Source organism: Muscardinus avellanarius, assembly GCF_963383645.1.
Source record: "Muscardinus avellanarius genome assembly, chromosome: 2".
Taxonomy (NCBI): domain Eukaryota; kingdom Metazoa; phylum Chordata; class Mammalia; order Rodentia; family Gliridae; genus Muscardinus; species Muscardinus avellanarius.
Genome location: NC_137787.1, coordinates 11365267 through 11386497, shown reverse-complemented (window position 1 = coordinate 11386497; position 21231 = coordinate 11365267). Strand labels below are relative to the sequence as shown.

At 37.9% G+C, this 21231-nt stretch overlaps 1 protein-coding gene across 4 annotated transcripts in view; it reads right to left on the bottom strand.

Moving 5' to 3' along the window:
* SPHKAP (SPHK1 interactor, AKAP domain containing) overlaps positions 1-21231 on the bottom strand; it is a gene marked incomplete at both ends in the record, with an annotated part of 175395 nt that overhangs the window by 104657 nt on the left and 49507 nt on the right. For all 4 annotated transcript variants that reach the window (XM_080689986.1, XM_080689988.1, XM_080689985.1 and 1 more), the window contains one exon: positions 7772-7879. In XM_080689986.1, the coding sequence (XP_080546112.1) occupies positions 7772-7879 (108 nt within the window). The remainder of the gene's footprint in view (positions 1-7771; positions 7880-21231) is intronic.

Here is a 21231-nt window from a genome sequence, read left to right as displayed (position 1 = left end):
CCTTAAGTGAAGTCATAGTGACCCAAGGGAAGAACCCAGAGAAGGCACAAACATCCGAAATCATGGGAAAGAGGAATAATACTGGAGCAATGAATGCTCACAACCCCACAACATCAGAACCCGATAAAACAGAAAATCAGAGATTTCTAGAAGATCAAATCAGGAAAATAACTGTAGAAATAATAGAGGTGCTTCGAAAAGAACTCAGAGAGAGCCAAAAAGAGATAAAGGATGCAATTAATGAAGTAAAGGCCTCAATTCAAAGCACAAACAACCGATTAGAACACATGGAGAACAGAATCTCGCTCTTAGAAGATGATCATTCCAAAAATGAACGCATAGTTTCTAATCTAGGAAAAAATATCCGACAGCAGGAATCTGATATTGAAGAAATATGGGCCCATTTTAAGAGAGCTAACCTAAGAATAATTGGAATAGAGGAGGGAAAAGAAAGTGAAACCAAAGGGATCAACAATCTCTTCAAGGAAGTAATAGCAGAAAATTTTCCAGACATAGAGCAAGAGGTCGATACGCAGGTCCAGGAAACGTATAGAACTCCCTTTAGACAGGATCGGAGAAGAGGATCCCCACGCCACATAATTGTCAAAATGACCAATGTGGAAGCCAAGCAGAGAATCTTAAAGGCAACAAAAGCAAAGGACCAAGTGACATTCAGAGGCAAACCAATTAGAATCACTCCAGACTTCCCAAACCAAGTTATGAGAGCCAGAAGGGCTTGGAGTAACATATTCCCAATTTTGAAAGAAAACAACTTCCAGCCAAAAATTTCTTACCCAGCAAAACTTTCTATCAAATTAGATGGAGAAATAAGAAGCTTCCATGACAAACAGAAACTGAAGGAATTTATGTCTTCAAAACCAGCACTAGAGAAAATACTCAAAGAGATTAACTACAAAGAAGAAATAGGTAACACACATCAGAACTAGAGAAACAAGATTTTCCATCCAACAGACAACTAAGATTGGTTATCTGTGGAGATTCATTATCTATGTTAGTCTGTTACCTATCTCTAAAGGGTATTGTTTGCCTTTATTGTTGTTAATTTTTAGGATTTCTAGTTGGAATATTAATATACCTTCAGATATAGCATTTGGAAATATTTTATCCCATTCTATTAGTAACTCTTAACTCTGTTTACATTGTCTTTGGATATACAATATGTTTTTTATTTTTTAGGGAGTTTGTATACTCTTCTGTTGCCTGTGCCATTGAAATCATAACCAAGAAATCACTGCCAATTTCAATGTTGTGAGGTTTTATGACCCAGATTTTCTCCTAAAAGTTTATAGTCTTAAGATTTATATTTAGGTCTTTTATCTATTTTGAGTTAATACTTGTATATGGGATTAGGTAAGGGTCCAATTTTATTCTTTTCCATGTAATTATTATGTTTCAACAATATTTAGTTAAAAGATTATTATTTCCACCACCAAATGTTCGTGGAAACCTTGTCAAAAATAACTTGACAATATAGGGAAGAATTTAGCTCTAGGCTTTTATTTAACTCCAATGGTTTATATATCTGCCTTTAGAATAGTACTACACTGTTTCAATTATTGTAGCTTTATATGGTTTGAAATCAGAAAATATATATCTTCTAGCTTTGTTCTTTTTCAAGATCGATGTGGGTACCTAGAGTCCATATTCCATATTAGGATAGATTTTTTTTTCTGAAAAATAAATATATAAATATATGATAGTTTCACCTAAAAAATAGAAAAAAATAGATTCTCTGGTAAGAAAGAAAGCAAAAAGAAATATTGAAATGTTATCTTTAAGTCATCAAAAGTTTGGTATCAGACAAATGAAACTGTTATGAGAGATTATCATTTTTAATTTTGGATAAATTGCTATAATACTAGATGTCAACCACTAAGCCAAGCATGGGAAGGAGGGATGGGAGAGAATGGGGTGGGGATCGGGTGGGGGCTGACTGGGCGATGTGTGCATGTATGTCTACAAAAGTTTGTATCCCACTATGTTGTATGAATACAGTGCACCAATTAAAATAAATATGAGAAAAAAATTAAAAAAAAAAAAAGAAGTCAGAGGTGGAGAGAAGTAGCCAAGTCATTTTCCTAACTAAAAAAAAAAAAAAAAAAAAAAAAAAAAAAAAAAAATGCTAAGCTTTTCAACAAAGACTTTGTTGCTAAGAAGTCACAATAACTTCATAGAAAATAAAACTCTATGGCTTTAAAAAAAAAAAAAAAAAAGAATTAAAAATAAAATTCCAAGCAGGGTGTGGAGGCACATGCCTGTAATCCTAGTTCTTGGGAGGCTGTGACAGGATGATCACAGAATAGCTTAGTGAGACGCTAAGCAACCTAGTTTCAAAACGAAAGATACAAAAAGGCTGGGGGTGTATCTTGGAGGTAGAATGCCCCTGGGTTCAATCCCCAGCAAGGCAACATACATACAAGAAAAGTTCCAGACTTGATTTTTAAAGGAAAATAATTGAAAGCTGCTTGAAATTTGGTAAATATCTGGGTGAGATTCTCATTTAAAGTCTCCTTTCACTTAGTTATGCTTTTTCTTGACCATATGAGTCTAGATTGTTTCTTGGAAAACCACACTAAGTGGGCTGTTTGTCTCTTCTTCAATTTCTTTAAAGTTTCAGAATAGTCAGAGTATAGATATATGTGGGAAAATATGTAAATTAAACATCAGTCAAGGGAAGTTTTCTCACTTTTGTCTCTAGATTGCATCAACCTGAGACCTACAGCACAGCCATCAGATATCTTAGCTTTGCAATATCATGTGTGACACATTGAGGGCCGCTTGAGGGGCTGGTCTACTTATTTGTACACTTAAGGCAAATGCAGCCTATTTTAAAATGCTCAGATTCATCATTTACAGTTTCTAAAGAACATAATTTGTTTAGAGAATGATAGTTGGGAATCTTAAAATGGTCAATAAGGAAAAAAGCCTGACAAGTAACTATGAATAGAAACCATAGGAATAATAACAACCACCATCATCCCAACGCGTTAATAATGAAGTACTGAGTCAGAAGATGGTTTCTGAAAAATCAAAACCTGCATTCCAGCAAATAGCAAATGCAATAGAGGATTAAAGGGACTAATTTGGCTTTTAATTTAAAGAGTGAAGACTAATGAAAAGTCTAATCCTACATCTAATGTTAAGGACCTCTATTAAAATAATGTCTTAACCATTGGGGTTTTTTTTTCTTCTTTTTGGTGGTACTGGGCTTCCTGGAAGCCCTTCTACCTCCGGGCTACACTCCCAGACCTATATTTTATTTTTGGAAACAGGGTCTCTTATGCCAGCGTGGCTGGCTTCGAACCTGCTCAATCCTCCGGTCTCTGCCTCCCAAGCGCGGGGATTACAAGCGTGCACCACCACGCCCTGCGCAACCCTTTGGGTTTTTGGAGAATGGCTTAGGATGCAATCATTTTTGTCCACATTTTCTTTATTTTAAATGAACAGGTTACAAACCAAACAAAATCAAAACAATACCTTGAAGGTTATGAATTTTTTCAGAATTTTAAATTAGAAAAAATAAAATTATTTAGGTTTTTAGAATTCAATTTAGAAACTTATAAACACAGTTTTCATACCGATACCTTTAGAAAAACCCTTATCGGTGACCTGGGGCCTCTGGCTGTATCTGTGCTGGGTGCTTATCATATTTCTTTCTGCTTCAAACTTCTTTTGGTTAAGACTTCTCTTATTAGTTGTGAAGTGAGATTCCCCACTGAAGAAATAACTAAAAACTCTTGAGTTGATGTTTAAAACAGCCATATTGAGATGTGCACATGACACTCTGAATATTTTACAAGCCCAAGACTTTGGCTCACAAGCAGTTTCAAGTCGTCTAGGCGTGGTGGCACATTCCTCTAATCCTAGTACTTGGGAGACTGAGACAGGAGGATTATGGGATTGAGGACAGCCTCAGTAATTTAGTGAATTCTCAACAACCTAGCAAGACTCTGTTTCCAAACAAAAATAAAAGGGCTCGGGCTGTGGCTGTAGCTCAAAGGTAGGATGCCTCTGCGTAGGATGCCTCTGGACACACATATCTGCAGGCACACGTGTAAGCACACATACACATGTGTGTGCAGACATACACTCAGACAAGAAAGAAAGAGAGAGAGGAGAGAGGGAGGGAGGGAGGAGGAAAAATAAGTTCAAAAGGACATCTATAATGCAGAAAACATTAGTACACTGAGGTACTTAGATTTAAGAAACCATAAATCTAAATACCTGGAGTTTAGTGTAATTAATACTGATTTACACTGGATCTGAAAAAGTTGGCTACTAATTTTGATCAGAAAAAAATGAGTTAAAAAGTGACAATTTAGCCGGGTGTGGTAGTGCACGCCTGTAATCCCCATGCTTGGGAGGCAGAGACAGGAGGATGGCGCAGGTTTGTAGTCAGCCTCACTGGCTTAAGAGACCCTGTTTCCAAATAAAAATATAAAAAAATAGGTGTCTGGGAGTGTAGCCTGGAGGTAGAAGGGTTCCAGGAACCCCAGTGCCACCAATAAATAAATAAATAAATAAATAAATAAATAAATAAATAAATTGAAAAGGTGACAATTTAGTGTAAGATATATCAGAGTTATGAACAGATTACAAAGCAGTATAGATAGCATTGCTATGGATTTCTCAGATTCTGCTGTGATTATTTGTAAATAGATTTAGCTTTGAATGATTTCATGATACTAATTTCATATTACATTTTAATAAAAATGTTATATTTATTTATTTATTTATTTATTTATTTATTTATTTATTTTTGTGGGTCTGAATGTGGAACCCAGTGGCATTCGACCTCTGAGCTACACCTTCAGCCCTATTTTTTATTCTTTATTTTGAAACCGGGTCTCACTGAGTTGCAGAGGGCCTCACTAAGTATCTGAGGCTGTCCGCAAACCGCGATCCACTGGTCTCAGCCTCCCGAATGCTGGGGTTACAAGCGTGCGCCACCATGCCCAGCTAAAATGTTATATTTAAATGCTTTTCAATAATACTTCCATTTTTATAGTGATGTGAAGAATTGGTTTTGATGTGAAGAACTGGTTTTAAGAATAAATTAAGTACTTTCATCCTGAACATCTGGTTACATTTTTTCTGTATGCACATTTTTAATGTGTGCGCATTACTAGGGATTGAATTCAGGGGCATTCTACCACTGAGCGACACCCCCAGCTCTTTTGTAATTTCTTTTTTTTAAATTTTGAAATATGTTCTTGCTAGTTTACTGAAAGTCTCTCCAAATTTGTGAGGCTGTTTTCAAGCCTGTGATCTTCCCGTCTCAGCCAATTCCTGGGATTACAGGAGTGGGCTACCACACCTGGCAACACCTGGCCACTTCTTCTTTTTATACTTTTATTAGTGCATTATAGTTTCACATAATACTGTAGTTCACAGGGACAGTGCCATACATGCACACAGCACTTGAGCTCCTCCCTCTCCATGACCCCTTCCCCACACACGGCATTGCGATTGGCATTAGCGTTCTCACGTATGTAGATCCTGTCCATGAAAGTGATTCCTTCACTGATCCTCCTGCCCACCCTCTTCCTCTAGACCACCTACCTGGCTCCATTGGAGTTTCTTCTCCATTATCTGAGTACTGGCTTGGTACTCAGTATCTGGCTACTTTCATGTGGCTTTTTTTTTGCTGAAGAGTTCTTTATTCTGGTCTACCATGTCTATAAATTGCCTTTCTAAAGATGATAGTTTATCCTCAGTAATGTGCAACTCTGTACTCTGATTTAGTCTCTCCACCTAAAAGTTTGCGCCATGTCAGAAAGGGGAGGATTTATAAATTAAGAAAAACTGAGTAGACAATACTTTTGATAGATTATAGCGAGTTTTTGTAAGGCTCCTGATATTTTTTATGTTTACACTCATGGATAAGTTTTCAATTGCATTGGTTTCTATTATTACAAATTATTTGGGAGGGAATTGGAACAAATAATTGAATATGTCTGTTACTTATGAGTTAGGTTTATTCCTCTTTTGGAGAGAGTAACAAAAACTATAAAGACAGAGTGAATCAACCCGACATCTCTGATATCTGGCACTATGAAGGAAGAAAGAATTAAGAAAAGAATTCATATAGTTTTAAGTCTAAATTTGAGCCTATTGGAGTTGGTGACTGATAAGAGAAGAGGTATTCTGTACATAGGCAGATAAGTAAGTTAGCATTTCTAATTTTAGATCTGCAACCCAGAATCCCAAAATAGGAGGTTTGGAGAATAGAAAGTTCGTCCTTCACCATACAGTCTGTAGTGCCCAGCTCAGCTCCTGTGTGTTATTTAAGTATAAAGAACAGCATACAATGTTGTTCTGGTGACAACATTGACTGCAGCATGCCCACTAATGGCTTGCACTTTGCATTTCTCTCTCGTTTACAATTTATACCTCAGCAATTACATTTAGGCATCAGCAAACGCCTGGACTGAATTTGCGAGGAAGGTTTTACTGTTAAATTACTTACCTCTTAATTCTGTCTGTTTTCCCAAAAGAATTTTTTTAAACCAGCAACTAGTTTCTTCAGTAAGCAATTGAAGTACTGAGGGCTGCAGAATCGTTTGTCTGAAGGAAGGGGTTCACTTAAGAGTGTTGAATGGACTCTGCGCTTCTTGTGTTATGAGACCCTGCTGTGTGAAGTGTTTTGCATCCTCTTTCTGCCAGTTCTGGTCTGCTTGATATATATAAAAAGCCTCTCATCCCATTTCCAGCTTCCTTCAGAAATGCTGGCATAGAAGTTACTTCCAGAAATAGCTCAGAGATGATGCTCTCGATTTACTCAGGAGAATTACATTATATTTCTCTCCTCTTTTGAAAACAGTCTCCCCACCTCCATAATCACAGCCATCATAAGAGGTAGATGATTTCAATCAAAATGAAACTTCCTTGCAGAGCATATATGATGGAGCATACTTCACATCAGGCACATGAATTCACATTCTAAGCTAGAAGAATGATATCGTTTATCTATAAGGCCATCTCTCCCTTTGCAGAAAAAAGGTTTTATTTGTGAAACACAGCTTCAATTTGTCGCAATGCAAGCCTGTTTATTTCTTAAGTTGAAAGGGTTTTTATTTTATTTTTATTTTTATTTTTATTTTGGTGGTACTGGGGTTTCTGGAAGCCCTTCTACCTCCAGGCTACACTCCCAGACCTATTTTATACTTTTTTTTTTTTTAATTTGTGGAAACAGGGTCTCTTAAGCCAGCACGGCTGGCTGGCTTTGAACCTGCGCAATCCTCCTGTCTCCGCCTCCCAAGCGCAGGGATTACAAGCGTGCACCACCTCGCCCGGCTAAGTTGAAAGGGTTTTTAAATAAATAATCATAACTCATAGAAACAGTGGAAATTTTTACACAATTATCATATTAGAAACTACCTACTGGCAGGGGATATAAAATATATTGAAAAGAATCCAAGAAAACTATTGAATAGGTTTTCATTTGTCATCCTAAAATTCTATTTCTGAATATTATTCCCCATCATTTTTTAAAACAAACTTTTTTTTTTTAATCTTTGTAGAATTGATGGATTAATTTGCCATTGAAATGAACAAATTTGAGGCGGAAACATTAGCTTTCTATGTTACATGTTGAGTTCATGTAAACTAATTCTATTTTTTCAAAAGGATATTTTCCCCACCTGGTATTTAATAAATTAGGAAACTTGTATTGTAAGCATGGACACATGTTCCAATTTCCCTGCTTGATCCAATGACAGCTCCCCACCCCCAAGTTCTGCATACTTACAGAAGCACAGTTTTCAGACTTGTCTTCCACAAAACCAATCTGGCAGGGCGTCCTCTGATTCTGCAACCAGTAATCTGTGGACTCCAGCAGGCTATTGCTGCGAAGAACCTGGGGGAATCCAGACAACCTCCTCAGTGTTATTTGGCAAGGCTTTCTATTTAAACAAGCAGCTCTCTTCTAAAAAAAAAAAAAAAAAGGAACCTGTAGGTGGTCTCTCTTTTCCTTAGAGTATCTGGCTAGGAGAAGGGGAAAAAAAAGCGTGCATGATAATAGCTTCAATACAATAGAAAATGGAAAGCATTCCACTAGAAAGCAGCTTGAGAGAGCTTGAGAGATGTTCGTGCTGATACTCATTCTTATTAGCTCCAACTCCATCTCATGCAATCTAGCATCTGCATATTTGGAAAACTGAACCTTGCCAGATAATAGCTTCACTAGAAAATAAAAAAATATCCCACTAGAAATCAGCTTGAAAGAAGATATTGATGTTAAGAGCAGTGTTCTTTCTCAACAAACCCAAACTTACTACACTAGTGTGACTTCCACATGGTTTGCAACCAAAAGGTTGTGTAAGGAGTATGGACATGAATCTTATTCAGGGTTGGTGTTCCTTCAAAATTCATGAATATTTTATATTCTAAAAATGTAGCATTTTTTTCCTTGTGCAATGGTGCTTGTCCAATTCTTTATTTCTACCAACCTGCATAATTCTTCTAGAACACCTAAGGATAGATACTATGTTATGTTAAACACCATTGGGAATAACTCACTTTCATCAAACTGATTATTTTCCACTTAGAAGTAGTATGGCAAAACTGAAAGAAGCTGAATACGTGAATTAATGAAACAATGATATTTACAACTACCTATTTTGGGGGCTTGGATTTTAAAGCCAAGAGGAAAAGGTAAATTTCAAGGCCAAATATTTTGAAGATGCGGTTTCATTTAATAGCCAAATGATTCAACTTCTAATGTGTCTTAACACTTTCTAAACATTGTATGAAAGTTTTCTTATCTCATTGAAGATTTTTCAATACTATCCTGGTATTTTCTACTTTACTAAGGTACATGTCTGCTAATGTTTGACTATTTTCTTTCATTAAGGAACAAAGTATTTAATCAATTTAATTAAATGACACTTCAATTACATTTCATTTGTACAACAAAGGACTGTCCTCATTTATTCTGCAAAGATAGAAATATATTAATTTTTGTTTCCAAATAGAGTTCACAAATATAATTCTGACATTTTGATTATAGATGAGTGGTACTGTTTGTAAAATTTTTCCACTTGAAATTTCTCATTATCTAGAGAGGACAAATTTTCTTTTGTTTTTCAGCATAGTATAAGGAGGAGCAGACAATAGAATGATGAGTTGGGTTATCACTGAACACTAAAGTAACCAAAAAAGATATTTGAATATGATGTTCTGTTCTGTGAAACTGAAACTCTGAGCCATGCACATGGCAGCTATCTTCTCAGAACCCAGTTTTTTCCTTATTACTATTTGAAAGAACTCCAAAGGACAACAGAAAACTGGATGCCTTCTGTATGAAACTGGTGGATTAAAATTATTTTAGATGTGTGAAAGCAGTTCCTATAGCAAGTATTCTAGACTAAGGTGTAATTGTGATTATTCATTTTGTAGTACTGAGAGTTACAACTACTATTTTTGCAGATTTAGGAGATGCTGGGATTTACACTAATTTTTTTGCATGTATGTTTTTACTTTCTCATTTAGTCATGATTGCAATGATCTGAGGTAGAAATTATTTACAGATATCAGGATCTTTACAGAAATTGTCATTTTTGAAGATGGAGACCTTGGGGCTTTAACGGTTTTGGATTTCTCCCCAAAAGACCCTGATTTTGGATTTGACCTTGAAGACATCAAGACCTGTGCGTGAGTTCTCTTAAGAGTGCTATCTTTCATACCTCTCCTTAAAGAGTCTGATTTGGGCTGTATTTCTGAAGTTATATATGTCTACTTTTTTCTTTAAAGAAAACTTGCATTTTCTATGGACTTTCATTTTGAAGTTAGATTTTTCATTAGCGAAATACTGCGGCAATATTTTTCTTTAAGGAGAAGAATTTTTGCGATAAATGATAGATTTTAATTAATCCGTTTGGCAAGAATGATCAGAATGTTAATTTCTCAAGGAAACCATACTTTTCCATCTATCCCAGTTAATATTAAACAAACTGGTACCATCCTACCTCTGCCCCATGCCTTTCTTTGATCCTTAAAACCTGGACCTTCCATCACTAAAATGCCAAACATTAAATCTGCATACTTAAAATGCTAAGACATTTAAAATGCAGGCATCAAATGAACACATCGGTTAACCATACTTTACAATGCTATTTAGTAAACCTTCTAACCAGAACCACTTCTGAGTCATTTAAAAGCTTACTACTCAAACATTAGGTCCTGAACTTGTGGACATTCTTGTTTATTTTCAAGGCTCATAACTTATGGGTTAAAACAGAAAAGAAAAAAAAAGCAACCTTTACACTGACATTCGGCTTATTCTTCGATTTATTCTCCTCCCAGATTGGAAGAAGGAGCAGGTGTGATCACAGTCATCATTCCCTTGGGCCTCTCAGAAGGCGGTGGGGTGGGCTGGCGCATCTTTTGATGAGATGCAGGAAAGTGGAAGGTGTAGGTACCAAAGGACACCAGCTTGTCACTAGTCACCTGGAGAGTCCCACAGCTGATGAAGGGGTCCTGCTGTCTGATGCTGGGGGTGGCTGGGAGCACAGCCTGTTGAGCTTGTGTGTTTCACTTCTCTAACATGGGGAAATCAGTGCAGAAAGATTAGTTTATGGAGTCCTCTATTTAAAAGGTATTTTGGGGATTTATTTTTATTTTTAAAACAATGAACTAAAATATACAAAGGCTTTACTCTAGGCTATCTTTGATATATGGAAAAAGTCAAATGCATTATGGGTCAGTGGATGACTCCACCTCTCTCGGATACAGAATATACCTCTGGTAGGAACATCTTTGCTTAAGAGGGAATAGAACTGACTGTATGGAAGTGGAATTTACAATGAAACATGAGTCTTTTGAGGCTTAAGAAGCAACATGGTGAAAAGAGGTTCTTTGTGTGTTGTGCCCCTCACTGTGGCCAAATCATGAGAATAACCTAGAGGAATAAGAGTAATTTCAGCACATGGCTTCTGAGGACTCACTTCATGGTGTGCATCTCCAGTGCTCTGGAGCACTTCAGAGAAGAATGCTGTGGCAGAGAATAGCTCCTCAGCTGCTGGCAGCCGGGGAGCAGAGAGAGAGGGGAAAGGGCAGAGACAAGACACACCCTTCCAGGACATGCTTCTAGTGACCCCACCTCCCAGTAGTCCACCCATCCACTAAAGGATTCAACTCAAACTGGCCAAAGCTCTCATGGCCAGACCACGGCCATTGCCTACAGCTCCCACCTCTGTGTGTATGAGACCTTGGGAGATATTCCAGAACAAACCAACACACGTGGTGAGAGCACTCGTTTGCTATGTGTTAAGAGTTTGAAAGTGGGATGATTTCCAGGCCCATGTGTTGAAGGCTCCATCCCCAGTGCAGCAATGTTCAGAGGTGGGGCTCTGGGGAAGTGATTAAATGATAGGTTTATGATCTCATTAATGGATAAGTCAATTAATGGTGTGTGTGTGTGTGTGTGTGTGTGTGTGTGTGTGTGTGTGTGTTTAGGGAATTAAACCAACGGAAGTCTACCTCTGAGCTGTACCCCTATTTTATTTTTATTTTGAAACAGGGTCTGGATAAGTTTCTGAAGGTCTCATCAACTTTCTGAGGCTGGCTACAAACCTGTGATCCTCCTGTTTCAGCCTCCCAAGTACTGGGATTATAAGCATGAATCTCTTCCCTCGGCCTTTCCTCCTTTAAGCTGTTTTTCTCAGGTGTTTTGTCTTAGAAATAAAAGGCTGATTGGTACACTACATAATTATAAAAGTTCAATATTATTCACCACAATCAAATAGTTAATTTGATTCTATCAATAATTAAAATAAATTTCCCATAAATTAATACTATTTACAATAGTTATTTAATATTTATATGATTTAATTACTTACCAAATAATACTACATTGGAAACTCTCTGAATAAATGCCCTAACATTATCTAGATTAAACCTCTAGACTTATTTGATAAAATCTACAAGTTTATATATTATATAAAACAGTGCCTGGGACATAGTAAAGGCTCAGTCAACATTAGCTATCATGAAAAGTTATTATTTCCTTTGCCAAGACTTAGAGGGGTCAATAATCTCTCTAGTTAGTGCAGACCAACATTCGAGACAGCATCTCAGACCTGAGAGCCTCCATTTTAGCAGTTTCATTGCATACTGGTGACATTTTGTAGTATCTCATCTGTAGGTCACACCGAATCCCTGCCTGGGCAGTCATCCATTCCTCCCTCAGAGCCCTAGTCGGGTTGGTCAGGAGGTTTCATCTCAAGTCCTGACTCACTGTTCACCATCTGTGTGGTTAAGTCACCTGCTAGCATCAATTTGCCTCTTGTAAATAATTAGATGGAGCCACTCAATCTGAAGACCAGTTCTGCCCCAAGCATAGTGTAATTCCCCTCCTTCCTGCTCCTTTCCCGCCTCCTGCCTCTTCTTTTTCTATATGCATTAAGAGACTAATAAGCAAAAAGAATGCAAATACAGGCTTCCATAAACCTCTTAGGATCATATGTTAAGCAATTTTAACCTGTGAAAGCTTTTAGTTTAATGGTTTGTACAAATGATTAGGAGTGCTTGAAGGAAGAATATGTGTTTGAGAACTTAATGATTTTGAAATCTTATGAATATTATTTCCCTGCTGAGAGAGTAATTTCTGAGTGGGAAAAGAAAAAAACCTCACCAGACTCTCAACGGCTCATTTATTTATCTGCTATTTTTAGTTCTAGGCTTGTTTATTTCAGACGAAGAGCTATTAATGGATGTGGTGTGCATTCACAAGTCTGAAGTAATAGTGACATGATTCCTCTTAACATTTTGCTGGCATCCTAAATAAGGAAGAAAGATCCTTCTTCATGTTACAGCTACTGTCCTTTTGATAGAAAGAAATAAAATTTAGAAATTTAGTACAAAGATGAGACAGATAGTGGGAAACAGACTCTTAGTAAACTTGACACAGCTCAAAACATTGCTAAAAAATAATTTTTAAGAAATTTAGATAGAAAAAGATAGCAATTTATGGCTCGTCATAGACAAAGAGAGAACTAAAATTCTCTCTCTTCCCATTACTTACTGAGTGAACTTAGGCAAATCAATTAACTTCTGTGGGATTTAGTTTCTATATCTATGACACAAGTACCATTAAAGCCACTTCTGAAAGTTGTTTCAAGAATCAAATTAGAACATTTTTGCCAAGAGCTAACAAGTTAACAGACGAGGTGATTGATATGTGGTTGCGATGGGCATCGGAAGGTGGTGATCTTCTCCATCGTGAGTTTCTGAAGCTTAGGCAACGTTTCACAATTTCTCTTCCTGTATTTAGTGATATAACATGTTGGGGCCCACTCGGCAGGACCGAGGTGGCACCCAGGCTTGTTGCCAGCGTGGACTCAAGATGGCGCCTGGGCTTGCAGCCAAGTCACGAGGCTCACGAGGCTGGCGGTGCCCTGAGCCTGCGCAGTGAGCCCTATCAGGCGCCTTACGGATAATTAGTGATGCAACGCCTCGTGCTACCACCTGCCCGCCCAGGAGAAGGTTAAAAAGCGCGCATGCCCTAGCGGGCGGGAGCTAAGAGGGTTGGTGGAGTGATGAGGGAGGAGATAGAAGACTGATGTTGTTTTTACCTGAGAGGGCGTTGAGAGAGCATTGAAACTGGGGTAATAAAACTGCTTGAGGAAGATCGTGTAAGAGTCGTCACTGCGCACGACAATAACATTCTTATTTTCTCTTCTTTTTCGACTCTCCTTTTCCAGTCAATATTCAGTCAATATATGATCACTGAGTTGTTTTGAAACAAGACACTGGGAATGTTGTTAAGATGAATAAAAAATGACTGATGCTTTTTAGAAATTAAACATCAATAGAGAGAAAACAAGCACTACCAGGGCTGTGATGATGGAAAGTAGGTGCTTTGATCAAGCACAATCCAGGCCAGATATCCAAAGGATGGAGCGGTCAGCTCTGCATGGCGGAAGGAGCAGGAAAAGGCTTTGCACTTGACCAGAGTGCTGAAAGATGAATTTGAGCTGTCTAGAGAGCCTGGGCAGGACATGTCTCTCCTCCCTCATTGCCTGGAGTATTCCCTCTAGTTTGGCATTCAGTGTGTTGCTCATTTCTCTTTCCCCAGCCATTTTCCTCTGAGAGCCAGGACTCTCAGGATAATTAATTACCACTGGAGGGTTGACTCATCTATCTTTCTCCAGCTCTGACCTTTCTCAGGTGCTTGGCTCTGTGCATTTCTTACTGTTAGTGATTCAGTTTGGACCTCCTGTGGTCATCCTGGGCTTTTCGTGTCTAAATACAAACTTCTTCCTTCCCCAATTGCAATCCCTAAAAGAAACATGACTCTCCTATTAACAGCTGATGTCAAAATGGTGCTACCAGTTACCCTGGCACTTCAGTTGATGTCAGGTACATATGTGAGAATACCAAAGTCAGTTTCAATATCATGTAGGGGGAAGGAGGGAGTGGGGAGGGCGCTGTGGGAAAGCCCACCAAGAGCTGTGTGCACGGATTCTTCCATCACTATGAGCTACATTATGATGTGCGACTGTAGTACACCAATGAAAGTACAAAAAACAAGACAAAACTTCTAGTTCATCTGAAACATCTCTATCTCTAGTTTTATAGTCTGCTTTCTAATGTTTAATTTTTTCATTCATCCATTGAACATTAGCAGGTTTTCAAATGCATACTATGGCCTAGCCTCTGGTTGGTCCTCATATTTATAGAGCTGAAAAATCTGTCACATTAGCCAAAAAGTAAAAAATGGAGCAAAGGAGCACTGAAAGACACATTTTGTGTGTGTGCATGGTACTGGAGATTGAGGGCTGGGTCATTCAATCACTGAGCATACCTCCAGGCCTTTTTATCTTTGGTTTACAAACAGCATCTCCTAGCTGAGAGTCCTGCATTATTGCTGAGGCTGTCCTTGAACCTATGATTCTTCTGTCTCAGTCTCTTAGTACTGGGATTACAGGCGTGTAACCCCATGCCCAACTGAAATACACATTTAATTGCAAATCATGGTGAGTGTCATGAAGAAATCCATGTGATGCTGTGATAGAGGACAAAATTGGTGGGGAGTGCTATGATTTGAATGTGTGTGTCCCTCCAAAATGCAGGTATTGTAATCCAGTCTCCAATGTGTTGTTTGGAACCTTTGGGAGGTGATGGGTTATGAGGGCTTCAACCCCATGAGTAGAATGAATGCCCTTACAAGAGAGACTTGAGTCCTTGTGCTCTTGTACCACATGAAGGGTGAGCAATTAGCACTGCCTCTGAGGAGTGGCCTCTCACCAGACCAGGAACCTGCTGGTTCCTCCATCCTGGACTTAGCCTCTAGGACTGAGAGAATGGAGTTTCTCTTGTTTATGAATTATCTAGTGTAGAATTTTATTATAGACACCTAAAGGAACCAAGAAACAAGAATGCTGGTTGGGCAGGGAAGTTAGAGAATGCTGGGTACCAAAAAAGGACCTAACCATTTATGTTGTAATTGTCTTTCTTGTCCCTTTCTCTCTCTTGCCTGTTACAACTCAAATCCATCTAGTTCACTGAATCTAGAGTAAAGGATAAGGTCAACTTTGAAGACAACCCTTGCCTTCAAATTCCGGTTTTTCCATTAACCGTGTCTAACATCTAAGATTGGTTCTAATTCAGAGTCTACCTTTTATTTATTTAATGAATAGTTACTAATGATCAGTGTTCACGGTATTACACTTTGCCCTGTTTAGGTGTTTTCCAAGTTTTGACTCTGATCACCCTCTGCTATAATCTGTTAGCATATCAAAGAGCTCCACCTCACGATGTTAAGATGCTCACTGTTTTTCTTATTCCACTGCACCTACAATTTTCATCCATTATTTTTCCTAGCATCAAGACCTAACTGAAACTAAGCTCAGTCCCAATATCAAATATGCCTCTGTTCCTGTGCATCTTTATAATAAAAGTATTTTCCCTACTAGACATATCTCAATCAATGCATACACCACACATTTCCTGGCTTTTTATTGGTGTTGATCAACTGTTTGTTGTTTAATTCCAAAACCTCTTATGTATGATACAATATGGACTTTAAATTTTTCCTGTTTGATGATCACATTTATAAAAGAAGGTGTTATTTTTTAAAAATCACATGATTTATTCGATACGAAGAAAGTTTGAGTTAAGCCTACGAGCATGGTGATGTTTTGCATTTCTTCAAGGATTTTCTACAAAGGTAACAAAGAACTTTAATGTTAAGATCCCATTTCCTAATCTTATACTATCAAAACACTTCATTTTCTGATCAGTGTAAGCATGAAGATGAGATGGAGAGAAGGAGCCTCAAAGCTTCAAAGAGAGGGAAATATCACACTCAATGTGCTGTATTTTCCTCCTCTGTGCACTGAGAGTGAGGAAGAAATGCTGCTTGAATTTCATTGCATGCCATCATCAGAACAAGTAGTTCTCTCTTTTTCAAAAGCAGAGATGCAATTTTTCCTCTCCCTTCCTCAAACAGGTGAATTTTGAGAAGTTTAGATGAAAAGAGATTTTTGAGAAGTAAATGTTTTCAGCTGTCTGGAGGCTGAATAGGGCCGGGGTGGTCAATATTGATTTAGACCCCCTTAGCCATCTGCTTATTCAAGGATTCCAAAATAAAATTATTTTAAAATTATGTGTTATAGCCGGGCATGGTGACACACACCTGTAATCCCAGTACTTAAAAGGCTGAGACAGAAGGATAGAAAGTTTGAGACCAGCCTCAGCAACTTAGCAAAATTCTCAGCAATCTAATAAGAGCCTGTTTCAAAAAAAAGAAAAGGAAGAAGGAGGAAGGAAGGAAGGAAGGAAGGAAGGAAGGAAGGAAGGAAGGAAGGGTGAGCTAGAGGTATAGGTCAATGATAAAATGATAAAATACCTTTGGGTTTCATTTTTTGCACCCACCCCATATATATGGTGTTATAGAAATTATCTGAAAGCACTGTTTAAGGAAAGCATCATTTCAAATTTGACATAATAGTTTGTGTGTGTGGTACTGCGGATGTAACCCAGGGGATTTCTAGCTCCAGGCTACTCTCCCAGAACTATTTTTTATGTTTTATTTGGAAACAGGGTCTCACTAAGTTGCTGAGAGCCTCACTAAGTAGCTGAGGCTGGCTTTTTTTTTTTTTTTTTTGGTTCCTGGAAGCCCATCTACCTTCGGGCTACACTCCCAGGCCTATTTTATATTTTTATTTGGAAACAGGGTCTCCTAAACCAGCGCACGTGGCTGGCTTCGAACCTGCACGATCCTCCTGTCTCCGCCTCCCAAGCGCAGGGATTACAAGCGTGCGCCACCACGCCCGGCTGTGAGGCTGGCTTTGAACCTGCGCGATCCTCCTGTCTCAGCTTCCCAAGTACTGAGATTACAAACGTGCGCCACCTGGCCCGGCTGACACAAATTTTAAATAAATGTATATTGTAAATGAGGAGACAAAGGCAAGAAGATAGGATATTCAGGGAGTGAAGATGCCCAGTAGAACATTTGTGACATCACTCCAGAAACAAGTCTCCAAGCTCATATTGCTAATCTAGACTCCTTCTAGGACACTAACTTTTTTATTCACAAAATTTTAATTCATTCAATTGGATTTAAAACTGAGCGTGTTGTAGCTGGGCATGGGGACACATACCTGTAATCTCAATACTTAAAAGGCTGAGACAGAAGGATAGCAAGTTTGAGACCAGCCTCAGCAACTTAGCAAAATTTAAAACTGAGGGCAAAGGACTGATGATATAAAGGTAGGCATTCAGAAGTTGTCATCCCCAGTCCCTTCTGCTCCTCAGATGTCAAAACATCACACCTCTCCCAAATCCTAGCCCCCATGATTTCTCTCCCTAAGGTTTCCTACATATGGAATCACATACTCTACTGGTTTTTTTTTTTTTTGTGACCAGTTCCTTTCACTTATCCTAATGAGTTTAAAACTGCCCTATGCTGTTGGATATATTATTAGTTTATGACAAGTAGTATTCCACTTTACAGATATATACAGATTTTATTTTTAAAAATCCATTTACTATGTGGAGTATTTAGTTTATTTCTAGTTTTTGGCAAATATGAAAAAAGCTGCTATAAATACTGGCCTACAGGGTTTTATTTTGTCTGAGCTTAAGTTTTTGTTATGCTTGAGTATATGCCCAGAAATAAGATTCCTAAGACATGTGGTGATTTTATAAGGAACGGATAGGCTGTCTTCTAAAATGAATTTTCTACATCCCATTCTCACCAGGAAGACATGGAAGTTCACGTACTTCCACAGCCTTGCCAGTTTCTGCTTTTACATTTATTTTTAGTCATTCTAACAGATATTTTATAATGTTTTCTTTTTCTTTTAATTTTAAGATTCCTCCTCCATTTTACAGATACTTTTAAAATTAAATTTAAGGATGGAACTAGGGGAAGTGGCAGGGAAGGCAAAGGAGAGGCACTGAGCTTTAAAATGGGCCATCTTGTTCTGTGTGTGCACAAACATATCATTGTGTATCATTGCAAATCCCGCTGTGTATCATTATAGTGCTCCAATAAAAGTTAAATAAAGCATTAAAATTTTGAATTGATCCCATATTGGTTCAAACTATTTTCAGAAGCACTGAACTCTGTCTGTGGTGTTAACCTTGGGATGTCACTGTAAGAGGACAATGTCGTCCATGTGAGGTTTCATTTACCCTTCACTTATTCAAGGGCTTCTAGTTGAACATCTTCTGTTTTGCCTTGGCACTGTGGATTTAACTGGTGAATCAGTGAGTAAGACCAGCATTAAACAATACATAGTTTAGTTTGTCTTATGTCAGGGCACAACAAACCCAAATCAAATAAGCAATTATCCAACACATACATGTCAGATGACCAAAACTACTGTGCAGTGGCCGGGGTGTGGCTCAGTGGTAGAACGCCTACCTAGACTGCATGAAGCCCTGGGTTCGAGCATCAGCACCCCACTAAGAACCAAAAAAGCAAAATCAAAATAAAACAAAAAGTCCCCAAACAAACGCAAAACAACTGTGAAGAGTTACAAAACCAGATATAGGGTTAATGAGGTGAAAGGTGGAAGTATGTGTTGGCAAGCTTTTCTGAGGATAATGTTGATGAGTAGCAATGCAGAAGCAAAGGCTTAATGCAGGAGAATGTTTGGTGCATATGAAAGACAGCAGAGAGCTCCTGATGGTGCAATGTGAGTGGTAAGACATATACTTCTCAGCAGTGGAAGATAATTTCTTATTTTTCAATAGAAAGCAATCCATTGCTGAGCTGGGCCAGCTATCTTTTTTAATGTCTTGAAGAACATTAAGAGTCTTAACAAATCTTTTAGTATCATTTCAGAAGGCTTAGTTATTGGCTTAATTAATGTTTGATTGCTGAATTATTTTATAATAACTTAAAAGCCTAGCATGTGTACCCATATATTCATGTCTGGCCATCAGAAAATTTTGTGCAGTTTTACATTTAAAGTCATGCTAATTTAATCCATGTCTTAGTAAAATTATTTTCTGTGGTCTTTTGATTTCCACTCTGGGATATAATATTGTTCTTCTCTTTCAAAGAGAATCTGTATAAGGTCTATCCAAAGTGCACTGAACTACTAAGCGGAAACAAGGACACTAACTGAAAACAAAATTATTTCACGGAAGAAGAAATTGGCTTTGGAAACTCAGTGGCTTAGTCTTCCTTTCTCCGAAGGTTTACTTAAATATTAAGATAATATTTTACTTCAATGATGACTTTACTGGATGGCTGCTTGAGTTCTTGCGTGCTGGACTCCTTTGACAAAAATCAAGAGTCTGGAGTATGATTAATCATGCTCGATTACTCATAGAATATGTTTTGCTATTCTGTTTGTTTGGATATGAAACATTCTTGAGTTATACTATTCATACCTACTAAAACTTGGAAATCTAGAAATTTATTATTGAAAGTACTGGACAACAATGAAGTCCTCTAAAATAATTCTTTCTTATCCAGGAGGAAGAAGAGTCTAGAAAACACCATATTGAAGGCATAGTTGGTTGGGAAGGGGGGAGAGGAAATGATTAGCCTTGAGCTTGCAATTCATTCTCTTCCCGTTGGAGAGGAGAATGGGAAGGGATCCCTTCACATAATCATATGCCATGGTTAGCCGACTCATGACTGGCCTCCAGATAAGTTAATTATGTTTTTCTGGATGGAGAATCTTAAACCATGGGATTCTTTTAGCAATACATAATCAATCTAACTAAGCTTGATTCTGGTAAATAAATCTGCAATCTATTGACTTATGGAGTATTTATCTCTGACAAGGTTCACATGATGCTGTAAATATGAAATAGAAATGTCTCATGATTAAAAGGGGCTCACTCCTTGTAATCAGTAATTCTAGGGACATAATTTAGAGACATGGCGTGCTCGCCTGGGACAAACTGCATCTTAACGTGGCAAGCAATTAACTATACAGCTCCACTATAGTCCCAGGTGTCTTTCCAATGTTCTCATGCCACTCAGTTGCTTGTGTTCTGGAAGTCACACTATATCTCAAGGTAGCCACATAATTCTTTAAGATCTTGTGGGTGATGCGGCACTTGGGAACTCATTGGGCCTGGGGAAAAAGTGCCAGGCCACGTTTGTCTCCTTCTACATCTTCACACAGATGTCAACCGGCTAACGAATGCTTTAAAAATTGATCAGAGCTCTGGCAACATGGATACGGTAACCGGCTTTGAGTATAGAGTATAAGATGCAAGAGTTGCGAAATCAAATACACTCAGGAAATGCAAATATAGTATAATGTATGAATGGTTGGCAATGATTTAAACAGAATAAAGTGAGACTTATAAATAGAACATAAATAACTGCTATATAATTGCTGCTTAGAGTTGTAATATTTATGAGATCAGTGAAGAGAATGTGAATTTGATGTTAAAGAAAATAGAAGAGAATACACATTAAGGAAAATAGACGAAGTGTCTCACAACCCATCATTGATTTTTGGTTCTGTTGGATAGGTCTGAAAACTGTAAGTAGTGAAAAAGTAGCCACTGGACAAAGAGGCAGTAGATTTAAAAGCCATGTGTCATCTGAGTATTAATACAAGACTTTAGCCATTGGCAATTAGACTGGCAATTCTCTTTTCTCAGACTTTTCCTCTTGGGAAGAAACTACTAGACACAATCTGTCTTAAGATTCATACAAACAAATACAGAACTTAAGAAATATACTTGCTTCTTGGATAATACCCCGGTGGGAGAGTATGGACCATAACA